This window comes from Leuciscus leuciscus (genome assembly GCF_965113295.1).
Source record: "Leuciscus leuciscus genome assembly, chromosome: 17".
NCBI lineage: Eukaryota > Metazoa > Chordata > Actinopteri > Cypriniformes > Leuciscidae > Leuciscus > Leuciscus leuciscus.
Window position 1 is genome coordinate 23,636,845 of NC_138741.1, and position 20,403 is coordinate 23,657,247.

The 20,403-nt window shown below is 37.9% G+C and overlaps 2 protein-coding genes across 4 annotated transcripts; both read left to right on the forward strand.

The window, feature by feature from the left end:
- The first annotated feature begins 5,017 nt into the window (after positions 1-5,017).
- Positions 5,018-7,674, forward strand: fhl5 (four and a half LIM domains 5). Of its 2 annotated transcripts, XM_082142922.1 has the most exons (6): positions 5,018-5,093; positions 5,302-5,472; positions 5,680-5,854; positions 5,969-6,138; positions 6,910-7,096; positions 7,203-7,674. In XM_082142922.1, exons 2-6 carry the CDS (start codon positions 5,314-5,316, stop codon positions 7,352-7,354), a joined length of 843 nt encoding a protein of 280 aa, XP_081999048.1. In that variant the 5' UTR covers positions 5,018-5,093; positions 5,302-5,313; the 3' UTR covers positions 7,355-7,674. The 2 variants fall into 2 exon arrangements, with proteins under 2 accessions (XP_081999048.1, XP_081999049.1); XM_082142923.1 differs by lacking the exon at positions 5,018-5,093 and having other exon boundaries at positions 5,125-5,472.
- A 999-nt stretch (positions 7,675-8,673) lies between these two features.
- LOC309479075 (transforming growth factor-beta receptor-associated protein 1) lies at positions 8,674-17,950 on the forward strand. 2 transcript variants are annotated; one of them, XM_082142921.1, is made up of 12 exons: positions 8,674-8,775; positions 8,944-9,668; positions 10,093-10,287; positions 11,091-11,245; positions 12,292-12,374; positions 12,669-13,013; positions 13,103-13,160; positions 13,247-13,390; positions 13,748-13,888; positions 15,937-16,096; positions 16,327-16,748; positions 16,850-17,950. In XM_082142921.1, exons 2-12 carry the CDS (start codon positions 9,005-9,007, stop codon positions 16,994-16,996), a joined length of 2,514 nt encoding a protein of 837 aa, XP_081999047.1. In that variant the 5' UTR covers positions 8,674-8,775; positions 8,944-9,004; the 3' UTR covers positions 16,997-17,950. The 2 variants fall into 2 exon arrangements, with proteins under 2 accessions (XP_081999047.1, XP_081999046.1); XM_082142920.1 differs by having other exon boundaries at positions 8,689-9,668.
- Positions 17,951-20,403: the final 2,453 nt, after the last annotated feature.

Sequence of the window (20,403 nt, forward strand, 5' to 3'; positions counted from 1 at the left end):
GTGTATCCTTGGTTTTTATATCAACTATGACCTCTGGCTAAACGGTTCTGACTTCATTGTTGAAGTGAATGAGGATTTCTCCCAGGATCATCCAGTACCATCCTGAATACGTCTGGGCACTCCAGAAAACCTCGAATCCGCTCCAGCGAGTGAAGTCCCAGAATCCGCTCCAGTGTGTATTCTTCCTGAGTCCGTTCCGGTGAGTAATGTTCCTGAGTGCATTCCAGTGAGTAATGTTTCTGAGTCCGTACCAGTGAGAGAAATTCCCGCTCCAAGGATTACAGCATTGCCAATTCCAATGGTCACAATGTTTCCAGTTAGTGATCTTCCTGAGTCCGCTCCAGTGAGTAATGTTCCCGAGTCCGTTCCAGTGAAAGAAGTTTCTCCTTGGATTTATTATCAAAGACTGTTTATTTCTCTGAATCTCCTGCATCTGACTGAACCACAAGATAATATTTTTTCGCTGTGTTTATAATAATGGACTTATCTGCAGTCATTCTGCTCTGCTTAGAGCAGGAAGAGCAAACCCTTGATGGCTACACAAGGACATTTTTAGACATACCGTGATTCACCCACTACCCAGATCCAAGGCATGTCTGCTGGTCCTCAGGGGAATTTCGCTGCTTTTGTGAAGTGGGTGCTGGTGAACAACGCATCACAGTTCACCATCTACCCCGCTGAGAAGGACATCACCAGCCCCACTCTGAGCCCAGCCAGCCGCCTCCCACACCCTGCACAGAGCCAATTGCCAGAGCCATAGACAACAGCTGAACCGATCATCGGCCCGGGGCCCAAGCCAGATGAAAAGTCTGACCAGGTATGTGAGCCGACAACACCTTCGTCCCAGTGGGCGTGCTCGTGGAGTTCGAGGTAATGCAAAGGAGCTCCGCCCACACTCCCACCGCTGCAGCTGCAGCTGGCCTCTGTAATATATGATGAGGATTTGGAAGAGTGTTACCCCCGTAGTCTCCCATGTCCGCTGGTCCTGCCCAGCTCCAAGTCTCCTGCATCTCTGCTGGTAACGCCTCTGCTGGCTCCCATTCAGTTCTTTGGCTCCTCTGTCTACTTCACTCTGCTGTGCGGATCCACCTCGGGTCTTCCGGTCTCCAGCTCTGCCTTGGTAAGTCGGGCTGCCGAGCCCCTCACTCCACGTCGGCCTGTCAACCAGTCGGCTACACCTTGGCTCCTCACTCCCTCAGCTCCACATGGGGCCGTCGTCCTTACGGCTCCACTGGGGCTCCCTCGTCCCTCGGCCTACGCCTTAGACAGTTGTCGCTCTGCCTGTGCCACAGACTTCAGGGCCTTCAGCTGCGCTTCGTCCCTCCACCCCTTCGGCTCCGTCCGGCTCTGCCTTGGTCCTCAGTCCCACCGGCTACGCCTTAGTACTCTGGCATTCTGGCTTCACTGCGGCTCCGACTTGGCCTCCACGATTTTTTGAAAAAAGTATCAAGTGCAGTATGAAGTACATCTCAAAACAAAACAATCATTGGGGCGTAAGTAGATTGTATGAAAATGTACATATGATATTGTGCGAATTAATAAAATTAGCCACCAATTCAGTAAAACGTAAAATAGTTACGAAATGAGATTGACATGTTGTTATATCAGAGACTTGAGGTACATAGCACAATGGTAGCACAAAGAAAATGTGAAAATCTAGTTTATAACTGCAAATTTTGCAGTAAGCATTAGTGAACTCCACAGTGTCCTACAGTAACACAAGTTAAATCAGCTTTTATGGCAAATCCTGTCACCTTGTCCTACCCATCCTGCCTGGGCATCGCTGAGAGAGCGTCTCAAAATCCCTGAAGGGGTTTACAGTTCTGCAAAATCATAGGGTTTGTGATTTTGCCTCTTTGTCTCTTTGTCCACCAAGCCTATCCTATTTCCAACTGAGAGCTCTGCCGAGGCTTGCCTGTTCAGAGCAGCTGGGAAAGGCAATCGTCAACTCGGAGAAACTGAATGGTGTGAGACCACTTATTGCTGTAAAGGCCACCTGATCTCAACCCAATGACTCCACTTATGCTGTCAACACTTTGTTAAGCATCTTAGTCCTGAGTAAAATGTGTGAGAATGAAGTAGCCGAAGAGATGCCTTCTTATAATCAGTGTCAGATCAGCAGATTTTACAGCAGATGTGTCACAACAGATTAAATAGACTGTTGGTAAGTATACAATTGTAAAATGGGCTTATCGATTCAGTAACAGGGAAAACAAAGTTTGTTAAATTTATCACATGTTCTCTAGATGCACTAAGGCCAGAGAATGAATATTAGTCCAAAACATTGCAAATGCATTGTTCTGTTGTACATGCAATGGGGTTTACAAGTGTGAGACCTCTGGTTTTAAATGCTAAATAAAATAATAAAAGAAAATAATAGAAAGCACTGATGCATTAAAAACTAAAAATGCTTGCTTTCAGGTACTTGAATATTTTATAAGTGAATTGTCACATTACAAACACTAGCAAAATGTTATGTTGTTGAAATTCCAATTACTTCCTTTAAAAGATTCCAGATATTCATATAAAAGTTTAAAGAGATTTTTTCCTTGCCAACATTTCCTACTTTTAATCTTTGAAATCACACAATTACATATAAACATACACACATTTTAATCTGGACTTGTTTGTCGAGTTTCAGACAAACGTGCTGCATGCTCTGGGATGCCTAGCAACCAAAAGTCTGTGCATGTTTGTTTATTCTGAGATGAGCTGCTAACTGCCCAGTTGGAGGTTAATCCAGTGGTCGCAACAGCCATGGTCTGAGCTTTAAACCCCCTGGTGACGGATGTTCATCAATTCAAACATCTAGCAGGTCATGTTGACACCTGGTACAGAGAACGAAAAGACAGACATGAACGCTTGTGAAAGATAATGAGACCCAAAATACTGCTGTCAAGAGTTACGTAATTGTGGCACGCAGTTCTTCAAACTGTCGTTTTTGGCATCCAGGACACTTTATTTTAAAAGACTTTTGCAAAGAAGAATCCTATGAACGGAATGTCATAACACTGAATAAATCATCAAGAAATGAATGCAGTGTTTCTGTTCATTCACCAGGATTTGAAACGGATGATGTGAGCCAGAAACTGCAGAAAAACTAAGGTAGCATTGATCACTGCTTTCTCTAATAGACTAACCTCCCAATTTGCATGCATGATGGATTAAGTTCTTTAACCGGTGATCTTCTGAGCTATTTTTGCACCGAGATCATTTCTCTCACTCTCTTGATAAATGATATGACTATAAACTCAGCTAATTAGCTGGATGCAGCTCAAGTGTCAAGTGCAAAATACTGCAAACAAAATGGATCTGTTCATTATGATTCTTTACATGTAATGTATATATCAGATTACTGCAAACTTTCCACAAGCATCACAGCAAAAAAATTTCTTTGGATGTTAAAACGGTCTTAAAACCAGGCTTGTCTAAAAGTATAACTTATAAAGTTAAGTTATATATAAGCTTAATAAAGTTATAAGCCTTAAACAGCCTGATGCCATCTGAGAACCTACAAAGAACAAAGAATATTGCAGAAAATAATCTGACGAACAAAAGTTTGATTATGGGTGCAATGATACCCTCATGTCCCGATTTGATACATATCACGATACTGAAGTTACAGTACGATATTTTTCTGATACTCCAAGACATAAAAGGTTAACAAAAAATGCTCTGTTTTTAAAATGCTAAATTGGGTATTACATTGGGGGTGGAAATGAATAATCGCTGGTAACCCAATGCACTGCACAATGGTGACACCAGAATAAAAATATTCATTCTGAAGCTGAAAATACAGAATTATTTTAGACGAATATGCTTGTACTCTGTCACTGACTAGATATGTCACAGACACTAAAACTCTGTAAACGTGAATTTTTTCTCACACAGTATTTTTTTTATTTTGGGTGAACTATACACAATATAGATTGTCAATATGCACGACACACATTTTTGCATTTTTGCGATATATTGCGACATGATATATTGTGACACCTCATTTATGATTCTTGCATGCTTTGTTCATCACAATAATTTTCACAAATAACTGCAGCTTTTATGAATTTTGAAACTTAATTACAATCGCTTAGGCAATTAACCTTAAAACTACAAACAAACTACACCATAGTTGCATGACTTGCATGAAAATTTCCCTAAGAATTTGAATACTTAAGAGTTAGAATAGTTGGCAAGAGAGTGTTTTTGTAAACACTATAATGATGTTTAATGTTCCAGATGACCTCTGTAGTCCCATTTAGCCACTTGTTAGCAACCACTTTTGTAAAAGCTTTAAAAAAAACTAGAGGGCATGTATTTTATGTAGAATAAAATGAGCAAATATCGTGTGCTTGTGTTAACCACAGACCATTTAACCAAAAACCTATTTAAAAAACACATTGAATTTAGAATGATGGAACATATCCATGTATACCCCCAACTCAAGAACCAACTCTAGATGAAATTGTAAGCATTTAACAGAAACAGAAACCCCCTGTGTGAAACCTGGGTAGTTGTGGAAATTGCTTCATATTTCTTGTAAACAGAGGCCCAATCAACCCAAAGCAATTTTAGTGTTCACAGAGAAGCTTGGCAACCACTGCAACATTTACTTTCAACTCTCTTTAAGCCTTCAGCAGTTGCTTGAGGGCTCAGATGTGGATACAGTATAAGATATCAGGTATCTGAGGTCAGAGCAATCGCTAATTTCACTGATATGCGAGACACAAAGTATTGTAACTGTGTTTAAGATTCATTTGACACAAATTCATTTGGCTAAAATTATGATTCCTGTAGGTCTTACAGGATTTGTAAAGAAAAGTACTTGTCCAAAGGTCTCAGAGTCCAATCACTGATTTAAGAGTACACAAAGGGAATAACATTTCACTGGCACCATTCACTTATCATCTTGACCATAAGGCATGTGTTGTGATTGGACTCCCATAAAAGGTGCAGAGATAAGCAACTGGACCAATCTCCCCAGGGATTTCGGCTAATAAGAGCAATCGTATTTATAGAGGGTCATTTTAATGCATCCACTCAATCACTGGTCGTCTCTCCCTGCAGCCCCACAGAAGTTCATTGAGTAACTGAAGGTGAGTTTTACTCACTATTACAAATGGCAGTCTGCTCTTCTGATATCTTCAAGGTGGTTTAAGATGCTAAAGAAGGAACCTAGTTTGCAGAGGCCATCATTTTAGCGTGTTGCGTCTATTTTAAGTGGCGTTCGTATTTTGTGGATGACAACTCTCTGATTCCTTTAGCCTGGTAAAACAATTTATGGTTCTGTTTACTGCTTTTAAGACATAAACAACGATGTCTACAGAACGATTTGACTGCCATTACTGCAAGGACACTTTGCTGGGAAAGAAATACATCCTTAAGGAGGACACACAATATTGCACAAAATGCTATGAGAATCTGTTTGCTAACTGCTGTGAGGTGTGTTCTTTGCCGATTGGGTGCAACTGTAAGGTAGGCATTAGAAAACAATTACCGCCATCACGATTCACACATTTACAGTACATTTGAAAATTAAATGAATTACATTAAACACATTATTTTGAATGCAACTGAACCAAAAGTTTGTGAGAGCAATTAATAAAGACTGAAAATGAGTGACAGAAAGTCAGAACAGATTTGCAAGCTTCTAACCAGACTTTCTCTGCATGCATAATGAAGGACCTTTCCTACAAGGACCGGCACTGGCATGAAAACTGCTTCAAGTGCGCCAAATGCAGTCGATCATTGGTGGAAAAACCATTTGCTGCAAAAGACGACCTTATGCTTTGCACCGAGTGTTATTCTCATGAGTATTCTTCCAAGTGCAGCACCTGCAAGAAGACTATCATGCCAGGTAAAACGCTTTGTATCTTAAAAATAGAACTGTAACTATATTTATTTCATAAAAATATCTCATAAAATGTTAAGGATCTCAGTGTAAAAAGGTGGCCTTCTGCTCATGTGTTAGGATCACGAAAAATGGAGTACAAAGGGAACAGCTGGCATGAGACATGCTTTCTGTGTCAACGCTGTCAGCAGCCAATAGGAACCAAGTCTTTCATCCCTAAAGATAACAATTACTTCTGTGTCCCTTGTTTTGAGAAGCAATTCGCCTACCAATGCTGTGCTTGTAAAAAAGTAAGTCACGCATGCTTGCAAGGAATCAGACATTTGAAAAACAATATTACAGTTCTTTAAAGTTATAGTTTAGCCAAAAATGACACACTTACCATCATGTTGTTCCAAACCAGTACAGCTGTATTTCTAATGTGGAATACAAAAAGAAAAGAAAAATGTTTTGGAAAAAGAAATAGGCACTGGTCATTTTTTCATGCAGCTGGGGCTTTTGAGATTCAAAAAGCATGCAAAAGCACCACAAACATAGCCAAATTCTCACACAAAGCTCTCATTTCGCACCAAAAGATGTGGCATGTAGTGCATGAATTGTATGGACTTGTTCTTCCATAATACTTTATTGTGCTTTTGCATTTTTCTTCAACCATAAAAGCTTTGTCCCCATTTGTTGCAGTTGCATTGAAATGAGCAAGCAGTACAAATAGGTTCAACATGAGGATGAGTAAAAAATTGCTATGTTTCCATCCACCTATTTTCATGCAAATTTTGGGATATCGCATTTACAAAAAAGGCTAGATGGAAATGCTAAAATGTGCATTAATTCAAATAAATGTGCATAAAAATGTATGCATAGTAGAAAGGGGTTTGTTCCTGTGATCTCCTGAGTTTTTGGAGGTTTAATAAAGCCTGTTATTTGAATCGTCTTCGTGAGTGCTACCTGCAAACGAGACACATAGACTCATTTTACTCTATTTTACATTTGAACAAATTGGTGTGCAATATTGTCTAACACCTTATTGTACTGTACTGAAATCCACACTTTCAATTCTGTAGTCCATTACAACTGGCGGTGTCACGTATCTCGATAAGCCCTGGCACCGCGAGTGTTTCACTTGCATTGGATGCAAGAGACAACTGGCAGGCCAGCGCTTTACCTCGAGAGAAAACTACCCATACTGCCTGGATTGCTTCAGTAATCTGTATGCCAAGAAGTGCGTGGGCTGCACTAAGCCAATTACTAGTATGTTTTCATTCTTTACATCTGGCGGCTATTTTTATACACCTCTAAATTAAAATTAAAAATTTCATCAGCATCGTACTTGAAACAACTGTGTGTGTGTGTCCAGGCTTGGCAGGTGCTAAGTACATCTCGTTCGAAGAGCGGCAGTGGCACAGTGAGTGTTTCACGTGTATGCAGTGCTCTGTGTCTCTGGTGGGCCGTGGATTCCTCACCCAGCGGGATGACATCCTGTGCACCGACTGTGGAAGGGAGAAGTGAGCTGTGAGCTCCAGGGTCAGACAAGCACAACAGCAGCACAGTCGTCCAACTGTTGCAGGAAAGCTATTGAAGGCAAAATAGATTTAGATTTGGATTTCTGCTCACATAAATGGAATGATGAATAAACATGAACAATGAATAGATTCATTATCTGTGTCGCCTGCTGATTAGGATGCTTAATGTTTTGTTTAATAAGTTTACAATAATGACAATTTGGAAACAATTGTCCTCATAAAGCATGGAATAATATTGAAAATGTTTGAAAAGTTCAAGTACACACAAAGTGCGCTTTTAGTCAATAAACTTATGTTTTCTTCTTGTCTACTGCCTGTTTTTTAAAGTCTAAAGATACATAAACACACTTCCCCATTCCACAACTACAATGCATTAATGGCCACTATGAATGAGGTGAAAGGTGGGAATGATTCTCAGCGTCCGCTTATATAGTAGCTAGGCTTAGCTAAACTTATACATGGGAACAATATCAGCCATTTATATTTTTGGTTTATTTTCCTTGGATAGAAAGACTGTACATTTTACATGCATAAAACGGCTATTTTGTTGTGGCGTATATTAGCATAAACGCTAAAGGACACAAAAGGACACAAAATACCCATTCTGATTTAATAGGGTTTTTACAGGGAGACTTTTCTGTTTAAGTTTCACTAGCAAAATAAAATGAGTAGAGGTGCATTCACGCCATGTCAGAATTACTGTAATTTTTAAGATTCTGACTTGTAAAAAGAATTCGCATCCTCGTAGAACTTGTAATTACAACTTGTAAACTCTGAATTTTTTGAGAGCTCTAACTTGTACCTCACCGCTGTAGCGTCATGCCTGCGGCTTCAAATATAGTAGTGACGTAGCTTGTCATATTTTGCTGCAATTCCTATAATTGACTATTAGCAAGCAAAGAGCTGGACAATGTCTGCCCTGTTTAAATAGATAAGTCAACTTAAAAGGCATTTGCACATTGACTAATATTGTGGATTTGTCTATTTATTGAGTCCAACAGCTCTAAGTAGTAATTATGGTAATCATGACATGGTGTGAACGCACCTCTAGTCTCATGTAAGTGTATAAGACATAGCCTATTTAAACATATATTTTTTTTTAATTAATGATTTATTTATTTATAATTACTGAGTGCACCTTTAACTATAATCCCCTTTTAGACTATTCACTTTAGGAAAACTTGTTTCTAGGGTGTACAAGGAATTTTTAACCAAAGGTTTTATGTCTTTGTGTCTCTTTCTTGGATATTTGACATTGTGCAACCAGCCTATTCAGAGCCATCAGAGTAAAAGCAGTAAAACTGCTGACACCAACTTCCTTCCAGGATGAGAGTCACATGGTAAGGTCAAAATACACTTGAGCAAAAAAGAAACGTCCCTAACACTGACAGCTTCTACGCTAATGAGGTGAGACCGTTCTTAACTCGTTTCATTTAGCATTGTGGCTAACAAACACTGTATATATGGGACATATTATTTGAATTGGTTGTATTTTTAGTATGTAACGTAATGTGTTTGCTTTGTTTGCAGCATAGATTTCTGAGCTAATGAAGGCTGTTTTCTTTCTCTTCCCAGTTTACTAGGTTTCTCATTTATTTTTAAGTGCCACTGAGAGCTAAATTAAGAGTAAATAACCATGAAAGTCTTTACTCCTGTGCTAGTCTTCCAAAAAATACCCTCAGGGAAAGGCAGAGACAAATCCAGCATTCAGTGTTTGGAGTGTTTTGGTAAAAACCTCTATATTGGGTCCAAAGAGGGACTCATCGAGTACATCACTCTAAATAGCGTGAGCGGTGAAGAAAGCCTTTCAGTGCGGGAGGTGGGGAAGAGACAGATGGGCCGGAGCGGAGCAATCGGCCAGCTGAAGGCGGTCCCTTTTCTGAACCATCTCTTAGTTCTCTGGGATGGTTCAGTCACGGCGCTTAACATGTTCTCCCTGGAACCCATTCCTGGCCTGAAGAAAATCCAGAACGTGTCACTCTTCTATGTCACTGAGTCAGTGGTTCAGACTGATTCAGTGGAGCTCATTGCAGCTTCGGCCAAGAGGAAAATAGTGAGCGTTTATAATGTGTGTGTGGACAGATGGGAGTGTGTGAGACAGGTGGCTCTGCCGCAGGAGCCCGTGGCTCTGGCTGCGCATGGGACGTGTCTGTGTGTGGCCACTTGTGACAGATATTTGCTCCATGATTATCAGAGCCAAACCACCTTAGATCTTTTCCAACATAACCTGGGAAAACAAAATATCATTGCCAACAAATGTGGAAAAGGAGAATTCATTTTAAATGGGCCTGGAAGTTTGGGTAAGAATTTTTATACCCTTATCTCATATGAGTCAAACGAGTCAAATGAGTTAAAAGAATTTAAAAAATATGAACTCAAGCATTTATCATAAAATGTTTTATCTTAACTGACTGTTACCTTAGCAATTAAAGCTGTATTTAAATTATTGCCTAATTTATTACTATTTTTATTACTTTTTTAGATCTCTTTTATTTTCAATGATTTAATTCAAAGGAATTGTAGAATAAATAAATCATACTTAAGTGAGAACTCAATTAACTCACTTGAACTATAAAAGAGCAACTCCTGATTTTTTTATATATATAATTTAATAAATGAAAAATATTCAACTGAAACTTTTGACACATTGAGAGCTAATTATTGTGCAAATTCATTATTTGCTTTAAAAAGTAACAAAGTAAAAGTGGCCTATATGTTATGCAGGCATGTTTGTGATGAAGAATGGTACTTCCCAGTATCCTCCTGTACAGTGGCCTGATGGAGTGGTGGACGCTGCAGTGCATTTCCCATATGTGCTGGCTCTACAAAATCAGACAGTTCATATCTACAGCATTCTGGACCAACAGCTGAAGCAAACTGTCCTTTTACAAAGTGCCAAATCTCTCGTCTCAACAGAAGGTTCGTTTTACAATCCAACATCAATCTTTCAAAAATCATTCATCAGTCAGTTCAGAGGCGCCATAACTGTTCTTCATTGCTCGTATATTTAAGTTCTGCTTGGATCTGGGAAAACGACTAAAAATGCTATATTAATCATGCCAGGCCAGTAGTTGGTGATGTCACATGCGCATTACCTCACTGTTTTCACAAATGCGCATTTTTGTAGTTTACACGATTACAATATCGTTTTAAAAAACGCACACACTGTTTTCAAAAGTTTTCAGGCCCCAAAAACTCTGTTGTCGTGTAAATGAACGGCCAAAACGCATAAAACGTTTTCAGTTTTTAGTTGATAACGGTATTGTGTAAACTACTAAAATGGAAAAAAATGTCCTTCACGTTTTTTTGGTACAGAGGGCAACGTTGTCAAAACGATCACCGTTCACACAGATCCGTGAAAAAGACTAAATACGCTGTATTATTCTGTCTGGCCAGTAGTTGCCTCGTCACTTAGTAAAGAAACAATATGCGCTTATAGAATGAACGCGTAATATGCATGTGCATGATGTCACCGTTTTCACACATTTGCGTTTTTGGCGTTTACACTGAGGTGATAAAGGCATCGTATTCAAACCATAACACTGTTGTTGTGTAAATGAACGACCAAAATACATAAAAGTTTTCAGTTTTTAGTTGAAAACGGTGTCAACGGCCCCTAATAATAATTTATCTTGTCATACTTTTGATTATACAGTCATTTAATGGGACACTTTTAATTATTTCCTAACTCTATCTTCTTTACTTCTCTTTCACTTTATAAGAAAGTGTTTTCGTTGTTGCTGACAAAGAGATTCACCGGCTGTCACCAGTTCCGCTGGAGGATCAGATTCAAGAGCTGGTTAAGAGACAGAGAGTTGATGAAGCCCTGACACTGCTGGACAGGGTTCAAGATCTCTTGCCAAAGGATTCGTATAAGGTAAGACTGATGATAAAGAACTAAACAGAGTGGATTTATGTCTTATCTTCCTTTAATACACTAGACAGATGTAATCCATAAGCCAGTGTAAATCAAGGAAGTCTACAATACCCCCTATTCAATGGCACTAAATAATGAGAGACAGATAGATAGACAGACAGACAGACAGACAGACAGACAGATAGATAGATAGATAGATAGATAGATAGATAGATAGATAGATAGATAGATAGATAGATAGATAGATAGATGGATAGATAGATAGATAGATAGATAGATAGATAGATAGATAGATAGATAGATAGATAGATAGATAGATAGATAGATAGATAGATAGATAGATAGAAATACATACTGTCAGCATACACTGCTACTTTTGAATGGTCATCAATAAAGAAACAACACAGATTAATGCTGTAGTTACAGCATCTACCAGCAGGGGGTATTGGACCGTGCTCTTTGACCCATTGGTGTCGATAATAACTCATTAATTCATCATATGCTAACTCATGGATTATGTTTAATGAGTAGGTACATTTTGCTGGGAAAAAAAATCATGTGAGAATAAATGCTTAAAGCATAGAAGCCACACATAATGCCTTTAATGGTGCCAGGGGGTCAGTGAAAATAAGTAGGTCTGTGACTGAGCTTCTTAGACACACTGAGCAAAGGTAATTCACATGAGCACTTGAACTAGATGCACAGATGTCATTCCATTAGGATTGAAAATCATCTTACAACGGACGGTATTAAGCAAAGGTCAAAGATGCATTAGTTCACAGACTGAATGTATGAGCTCACATCAAATGTACTGCAAGATTTTAGAATTAAATGTGCTCTAAGTTTAATATTTATATATATACATATTTATTTTAATATTATTTTAACCACACACACACACACACACACACACACACACACACACACACACACACACACACACATACATATACATATACATATATTGGGAGAGGAAGCTGATACATGGTTATGACAAAACAACAGCTCAGCTCAATCCTTCATGTCATTCATCACTTTACTTTTAGGATCTACATAAAAATGTCATCTGTACATCTGGAATGATAAAGTTCTACAGAGAGGCTTTTGTGGAGGCAAAGGAGCTTTTTATGTAAGTAATGCTTTAACATTTAATTGTATTTGGGAAACCAATTTGAGAGCTTTTGATTTAAAAAAGAAATGAATACTGCAAATGACCACGCAGCTGTAGTAAATTGTGACAGATTATTGGAGTACATTCACAATAAAATACTATTTCAGTCATTCACATTTCACATATAAATCAATGTGTTGCAGTTTCTTTTTCATTATTTGTGAAATTTACTATCAATTTCTAAGTGAAAACTGTAAGTACTGTAAATCCGAAACCAATTTTTTGTTCCCTGTGTAATCTTTTATTTTCCAGTAAAGGTGAACTAGACCCGAGGGAAATCATTAGCCTTTATCCAGCTATGCCTGTTGTGAGTGAAGACTTTACACCTCAGACGACAGCAGTCAGCAATGCCAAGGACCTGTGGACGTTAAGTCGAGACGACTGGCCGACATTTCAGCAATACCTAAGCTTTCTGGATGACTTCTTGAGAGAAGTCAGGCCAACAGGACAGGGCCAAATATGTCCTCAGGACATTGACTCTGCGCTCTTTCAGCTGTATTTGGAACAAGCAGAATATGAAAAACTGGACCAGCTCGTGTCTTCGCAGAATGACTGTAACCTCCAAATGTGTGTGCCTGACTTGGAGCAACACAAAAGGTTTGCGCTCATTATTTTTAGGCTACTTCAGCGTTTACAGGTTGTTTTCTAGTGCACTTAAGAGCCAAACTAATTTCCTGCCATTTCAGGTATTTCACTCTTGGATTGCTCTATCAAAGCCAAGGCCAGCACTTCAATGCAATTCAGGTATCTCTGAATCATACTGAAAGATCAAGAGCGATGAGTATAGATGAATCAGGAAGGAAAGTAAGCTAGTTCTTTTTTTTTTTCAGACCTGGGTTAAAATTGTGGAGGACCAGAGCGAAGAACCCTTACACATCAGTGTCTTCCAGCATATAGTTAATACTCTCTCAAATCTGAAACATAAACCCATCATCTGGAAGTTTGTAGATTGGGTTCTTCAGAGAGACCAAGAGGCAAGTATATACTGTTTATCAACAGCAGAGGGCAGAGTTATACAGATTTCATTTAGTTTAGTTTACTCTTTTGCCCCTGGCATGGCAATATAAAAGAAACAACATTATGTTCCTAGAATTTGAACAAACAAGCTGTAGAACAGCAATTTATCTAAAATAGATTTTTTTTGTAACCATGTAAAAGTCTTTACTTTCACTTTTGATCAATTGAGTGTGTCCTTGCTTAATGAAAGTATTGATTTCTTTACAAAAAAATAAATAAAAATCTTCCTGACCATTTTGAACAGTATTTGATTTATTGCATTGCCAGCAATGTGTTTTAAATGCTTCTAAATCATGCTCTTTATTTTAATATAGGCTGGAATACGGATCTTTACAAAGATGCATGCAAGCAGCCACATTATGTTTGCACCGGAGGAAGTCCTTACCATTCTCACCAACTACGCAGTTGCCATGATTCTTTACTTGGAATTTTTAGTCAATGAATTACACAGCAAGGTATTATTCTGCTTGCAGCCTGATGAGGATTTGTAGGGTCATGAGGAATCAGATTTACATTCAATTACAAAAAGCTTATATATATATATGAAACCGTGTTTCTACATAGTGTTATTATATCTATTAATATCTCAAATTAAATGTATTACTTAATTATTTTTTCAGTTTTCGTTTTAATTTTAATTTTTTATTTATTTCAGTTTGTAATTTTAGTACTTTAACTTAGAAATGTTGCAATGGCAACTTACTAAAATAAGTTTTTCATAATATTTTTATTTTATTTAAGCTTTATTTCACTTAACAGAAATGTGTATAATAGTTTTAGGTTTAGTTAATGAATACAACACTGGTATACATTTTTTTTACAATTATAACAAAACGCTTCCTCCTCAGTCCAAAAAGAGATTTATTGAAACTAAGTTGCAAAAAAACTTATTCTGAACTTCTGCAATTCTGTGGCATCGCATGAACACATGACCGTCCACGTTTTACACATCAGCACTGGGCGATCAGAAACTTCACCCGGTCGTTCACAGTGACGTAATAAGGAGAAAGCAGGATAAATGCTATTATTTCGAAGTCTCAGTAATGTATTACAGAAAGTTAAGTCTTAAATTAAAGACTAACAAGTTGCAAACAGAAATCACCATGGTTACAAAACAGATAGAACTCTAGAATTTGGATGAACCAACGATAAAGGCCCATTCACACCAGGGACCATCACTACAACAATAGAAATATAGTTTTAAAAGTCCACATCACAACGAACAAAACCAGCACAGAGAAACAACATTGCTGGAATCACTTTCACAACTTTTTTCAAACTGATGAATAAAAAACATTGACAGCCAATCAGAATTTATCCTACTTTAAAGAGCGTGAGCATTTAAAGCAGCAGACGACAGAACCGTAGAACCGAAGAGTGTGCTTATAATAAACAGAGTGATGTCATGCGTTGGTGTGGATGCTAATATAGTTATCGTTATAGCTATCTTTATAGTTATTGTTCTTGGTGTGATTTAAGAGTTAAATGTCTGAAAAAGTGTAAAACTTCTTCATTAAATGACACAGGACGTTTTCTTAAAGGCACAGCAGCAAAATATAGACGTGTGCAAGGCTTAGGAGATGCGCTTCCCCTTTAAAAACACATTTAAATAGATTTCCTTGAAATAGTTTCAAGTTACGTTTCGCCTAGCAACAACCTACATATCCCAGCATAAACTCTCCAGATAAATTGTTATTTGTTCACAAATCACTGTTAATTTTAACAGAAAAGCAAGCAGACTGATCCCTAAAAAGCTGTCACTCATCTTAGTTCAACGCGATCTCACACAGTTCTGTTATAATCAATGAAGCTGGCTCCACAATGAATCTCTTATTTACATTATTGTTGATTATAAAGAGAGGATTTGTGAGTGTGCAGAACTCAGAAACTCACCGCTCAAAACACCAGAGTTTTGGTTCAGTGCTAAACTTAACATATGTCTGATTGGCCATTGCGTTCAAGAAATCGACAGATAAGTTTGTGATTGCATAACGCTGCAAAATCACGTTGTAAATAGAAACCTTTGACGTTCTCCAGAGCGCAAACACAGATACACACTGGATTGTTTGCCAAATATGTTTAGCCAATTTGCTATTATTATGAAGAAAACTGATCCTAGACCAGCAGTTATGGGCAGCTTTTCCCTCGAAAAGCATTCAGAAGCAACAGCAGGTGATGTTTTGAGTGAGATAATTCCACTCTAGTCTCAAGTCCATGGCCACGGGAAGGCTAAGAGGCCACAAGACTATGTCCCATTTTTCATTTTGGGTTTCAGAAGTGTGCCCGTGTGTTTAGGGTGCTATTTGGGACAGGGCCCAAGCCTTGCCCAGCCTTACACAAGCTCCACGTATGTCAGTAAGAGGGTGAAAAATAATTGTGAACAATTAAAATGCAAAAGACATTATAAGTGGACCTCAGTTACAAAATGAATGTAACAATGAATGACATGACTCCTTTAATGTCAGTTTAAATTCCATTTAAGAAGCACATTTTCTATTCGCAGGAGGAAAAGCATCATGCCATGCTCATCTCATCATACATCAAATGGATACTGCAGTCAACCGAGGTTGACTACAGTAATGAAACCGGCAGGGAAGAGATGAGACATAAACTACAGATGTTACTCTGGCAATCTTCTTTATATAATGCTGATACTATATATGGTGAGCACAAAACATGCGGATCAAGACCTTTGATACACTGTCAGGAAAAATGTAGAAAAGCGGTCACTGGGGCAGTACCCTTTGGGAGTAAATCAGATAATAAGGTGTAATTTTTGTAAGTGACAGCTTTTGTAACTTTTTTTCTGAGAGCGTACTTCAAATTATCTTTTCAGTTCCTTATGCAAAGAGTCCATGGATGAAATAAACTGCTATACCCTTTATTGTCACAGAGCAAATAACATCCTCGTCTCTTCATGTGGAGAAAGCAATTTTGCTTGGGAAATCTGGTAAACACAAAAAGGCCCTGCAGGTTTTGGTCTATGAAGAAAAAGACCAGCAGGCTGCCGTAAGCTACTGTTGGAGGACCTCTGCTGGACGAGACGGGAAGTTCACACAGGGAATGTTCCTCACCCTGCTTCAGATCTACCTCGAGTCCACTCATCATGTGATCGCAGCCGTGGACCTGCTGAACCAAAATGCAGCGTCTTTTGATTTAGTCAGTGTGTTGAGGGTGCTGCCGGGCTCCTGGTCTCTCAAACTGGTCCTGCGGTTCCTGTGTGAATCAATGAGAGGAACGGTGCATGACAAAAGAATGAGAGGTCTGGAGATGAGCCTAGCCAAGGTGGAAACTCTAAGACACAAGCATGCCTTGGTGAGACGCACTCTAAATGAAGCCATTTAACATGTAAGAGCATCTCAAATATTCAGTATTAACCCAAACGGCAATGCTAATGTTATTCTTTATGCTCCCAGATGGAAGCAACGCATGAAAAAATCAGAGTTGACAGAGGATGCGTTTGCCATTCATGCCAGAAACGTCTAACAGGGCCCGAGTTTCTGCGCAGGCCGACAGGAGAGCTGACACACGTTTCCTGTCATGGTGGTGAAAGCGGTCACTGAACAACAGACTATTATTCACACCTATTCCCATTTGCACTGCATTTATTCTCCCAGCAGATGCTGCCTTACTAGGTTGCTTACAATAAAGACTGTAATTACTGGACAACAAGGCAATTACTAGGACAAATTGCTGAGAATATATGACACAAGCTAAGCTAGCCGCAAACACCAACAGGAAACCACAACAACTGTACATAGGCCTACAATGCACTTCTACTACACCACAATATACAGTAGCAGGGATGATACTGTAAAATTGAATATATACCTGTAGGACTCAATTTATAATATTACAATTTCAAATAGCTCTTTTAATTTTTTTTTTCTATTTTCAATATATTTTATAATGTAATTTATTCCTGTGATGGCAAAGCTGAATTTTCAGCATCATTACTCCAGTCTTCAGTGTCACATGATCCTTCAGTAATCATTATAATATGATGATTTGCTGCTCAAGAAACATGTATTGACATGATCAATGTTGAAAACAGTTTGTGCTGCTCAATATTTTTGTGGAAACTGTGATACAAATTTTAGGATTCTTTGATGTTTATAAAGTTAAAAAGCAACACCATTTATTTGAAATTTTATTGACATTATTTTTTCTTAAGAAACATTTCTTATTATCCTCAATGATAAAAACAGTTGTGCTGCTTAACATTTTTAGGAAACCATGGTAATTTGATGAATATGAAGTTCAAAAGAACAGCATTTATTTAAAATATATATATATATATTGTAACATTATAAATGGCTTTACTCTCACTTTTGATCATTTTAATGCATCACTGCTGAATATCAAATTTCAAATAAAATCATTTTGGCATTAATGTTTTTTGTTTGGTTTTTGAAATATGTTGTACTTTTTCTGCAAATAACAGACATACAAGGACAAGCCAAAGCCTAGGCATGCCAGTATAAATACAAATAAAGTATTCTTTTCAACCATGTTCATTCATGCTTCATATAGATTCATTGAGGCTTTATGACTTATGACTCGGCTGAAATGAGCTTTGCATACTATAGTCCTCGACATGGGTGCCAGAGAACAAACTATATAATAAACAAGTCGACATGTCTTTTACACCCACTGGACTGGGTTGGCTCAGCTCTGTCTGCTTCTAGCCCAAGCATGGTGTGGAACTGGCAGCCTGACAAACCCAGGCTACACACCACTTCAGGACATGATGGTGCTCTCCAGACAAGCCACCTTATGTGGACAAATTCTTAGACCAGACTGTTTAGTTTGTGGACATGAAAAAATAAATGAGAAAAACACCTCAAATATTATACATGTTAATCATAATATATACCGAACAGACTGTGATATGTCAAAGTGAATCACTGTTGCATGAAGTCTTCTGCTTCCATTCCTGTTTTGAATAAATGTCTTGCTACTCTCTAGCTGGCTTTAAGTGGAGTTTAAACAAAGATTAAATATAGATTAATGTGACAAACTATCTATTTGTATCTAAATGTATCTAGTGTCTATAGAGAGTGTTCATAAGCATTATTCATAGGCCAAATTAGCCAAAGGCATACACACACACACACACACACACACACACACACACACACACACACACACACGCTGTGTATTTCATATATATATATATATATATATATATATATATATATACTGTGTATAACATTATTTCTCAAACTGACATGACCTTTATGCATTCGCACATTTCACATTTGCCTTGTTTTGAGATATAAATAGTGATTCTAATGGTGTTCTTTTCATTTTAATCAGCAAAAATTAAAGGCAATAGAACAAATATATATAAATATTTCACATTCCAGTAATGAAAATGAGACTTATTTTTGCATAGTAATGAGAATTGTTGCAAAATGTGCTAAATTGTTACTAAAATAATGTCACAATGAAACAACAACAACAAAAACAAATTCTTAATGGTCCCTAATAGGCATCAGTTTCATTAAGTAAAATATATAACAGTGTAACAAAATGAGGTAAAAACTAACCCACAGAGGATGTTATTCATTTGCTATGAGTGTGTGCGCACATGCTTTAGTGTGCAATTGTGCATTAGGGCAAACAAAGTGATTATGCATAAAGTATGTGCATATGTGTGCAAAAAAGAGTGTATAATATTTAATATGCACTGTATTTATGTGTTGACCACACTGACTATGACTCATTCTGCCCCCGGTTAAAGCTGTCCATTTGTGTACAGGGCCGGGCCGATGGTCATTTGGGTGGACTCTGGGTTTACTTTAGGATCCCTCCCTTCTTTGATAGCTGCCTCTTGGGGCATTCAATGTTTTGACATTTCATGACTAAGCAGACTACAAACCCACAAGCTTGCAGTTTTAGAGGAGTTTTAGGTTTGATTTAAACTAGCTTCATTTGACCTTTCAGATGTTATTTATGCTCACCAATACTCAAATAATAAAGCAATCTGGTGCAGATACTTGCTTATATGGCCGGTCAGCACGTCCCCTGGAGAGGAGCCCGGGATCTTTAAAGGCTTCTGCACAGATGGCCATTTTACACTTGAGGAAACAGGATGGATGCAAAAATCAACAGTTACAGAACAAATTGTGGTAGAGAACCAGGCATTGGTCCCTCTTTATAAATATCTTCATCACCACAGACAGAGGAAAGGAGGAAAAAACAAAGACATGTTCCTTTCATGCTTCTAAATATAAAAGCAGACATCTAAAAGGCTGGTGTTTACTTCAAAACATTCAGTAGATATTTCGAAATGCATTGGAAACGTACCCTGCATTTCAAAACAGATTCAGTTTATACTTTTTGTTTATTCATGGCTGAATTTAATGGGAATATAAATTAAGTGGTGCCATTTTATGATTTATGACGAACTGTGTCATGACAGACTATAAAGAAAACAAGTTGGTTAAATGATGATACTATGTGCTACCTATACATTATGTGTGTGTGTGTGTATATATATATATCTATATAGTAAAACTTGTGTCATTAACCTGCACAATAAAAAATACTAAATTATATAATAATACAATATATGTTAATTATAGAATGTCATTCCAAAAGAATGTATGTTTATTGTCGATGACATTAATGTGCTATTTTTATTTATTTACATGGACACAAGCTAGATCCAAGTTTTGGAAAGGTAAAAATAATCCATTTTGAATTTCTAAATTTCAGTATTTGGCTTCAGAAGACAAGTCAGCTACTTGTTTTTCTTTCCTTTTTGGAGCTTGACAGTTCTTCAACACCATGAACTCTTGTGCTTGCGTTCCTCTGGAAAAATACCAACATATAGGTTTTGAAATGCATGAGTGTGAGTTAATAATGACAGAATTTTTATTTTGGGTGAACTACCTCTTTAAGACAAACACAGAAATGCTCAGTCAGCTGTTGGTGCCAGCGATGCCAACATGCAATAATCCTG